This window comes from Sinocyclocheilus rhinocerous, unplaced genomic scaffold (assembly GCF_001515625.1).
Source record: "Sinocyclocheilus rhinocerous isolate Xijiao unplaced genomic scaffold, SAMN03320098_v1.1 C35673030, whole genome shotgun sequence".
NCBI classification, from domain to species: Eukaryota; Metazoa; Chordata; class Actinopteri; order Cypriniformes; family Cyprinidae; genus Sinocyclocheilus; species Sinocyclocheilus rhinocerous.
The window spans coordinates 1-576 of record NW_015759601.1 but is presented as its reverse complement, the minus strand read 5'-3'; the positions used below and the strand labels follow the sequence as shown (position 1 = coordinate 576).

The following is a 576-nucleotide window of genomic DNA, read 5'->3' as shown; positions in this document are numbered from 1 at the left end:
AATCTGATGAAGAGACAAACTCATCCTAATCTTGGACGGCCTGAGTGTGCATTTTTTTTAGGTCTGGGTGAACTATTCCATTAATACAAATTCTCTACTAACAGCATGTTGTCAGTGATTAGTTGTCAGGTATTTCAATGTTCAAGAGGTGAAATAGCTAATAGTCACTGTGAAGACATGTAGCTTTGGAAAGTTCTTGGTTTTCTCTTGCATTCGTACTTGTCCCAGAAGCTACACGCAGCTCTCGGGGGGTTTAGAGAATGCAGTGATGGGTATGATGTGCATGTTGAGCTCACCTGACTGATCGTGGGTAGTTTGGTGAGCAGCATCTGGAAGACGGGCGGAGGCAGAGTCTGCTGAAGCACCTGCAGGAGCTGCTGTGGTTGGCCGCAGACGGCGATGGCGTTGGTCAGGTGATCAACACCCTTCTCATAGTCTCCTGAGGAACACATTTGGGAGTTTAACACTTCGTGGCATGCAGAGTAGATCTAGAAACCTCGTGAAAAAGATACAGAGACAAACATCTCACCTTGTGCCAGCAGCTCCTCGCCCAGCTGAATCTCATCCAGGAAAAAC

General features: G+C 46.9%; 1 protein-coding gene across 1 annotated transcript; it reads right to left on the bottom strand.

Annotated features, from left to right (window-relative positions):
- Positions 1-23: 23 nt before the first annotated feature.
- Positions 24-572, bottom strand: LOC107735026 (mitochondrial import receptor subunit TOM20 homolog; the record flags this gene model as incomplete). The annotated part of the gene is made up of 2 exons (XM_016546854.1): positions 24-439; positions 530-572. Coding segments are annotated over 2 exons (318 nt in total), but the record flags the coding sequence as incomplete, so codon positions are not given.
- Between the last annotated feature and the right edge of the window lie 4 nt (positions 573-576).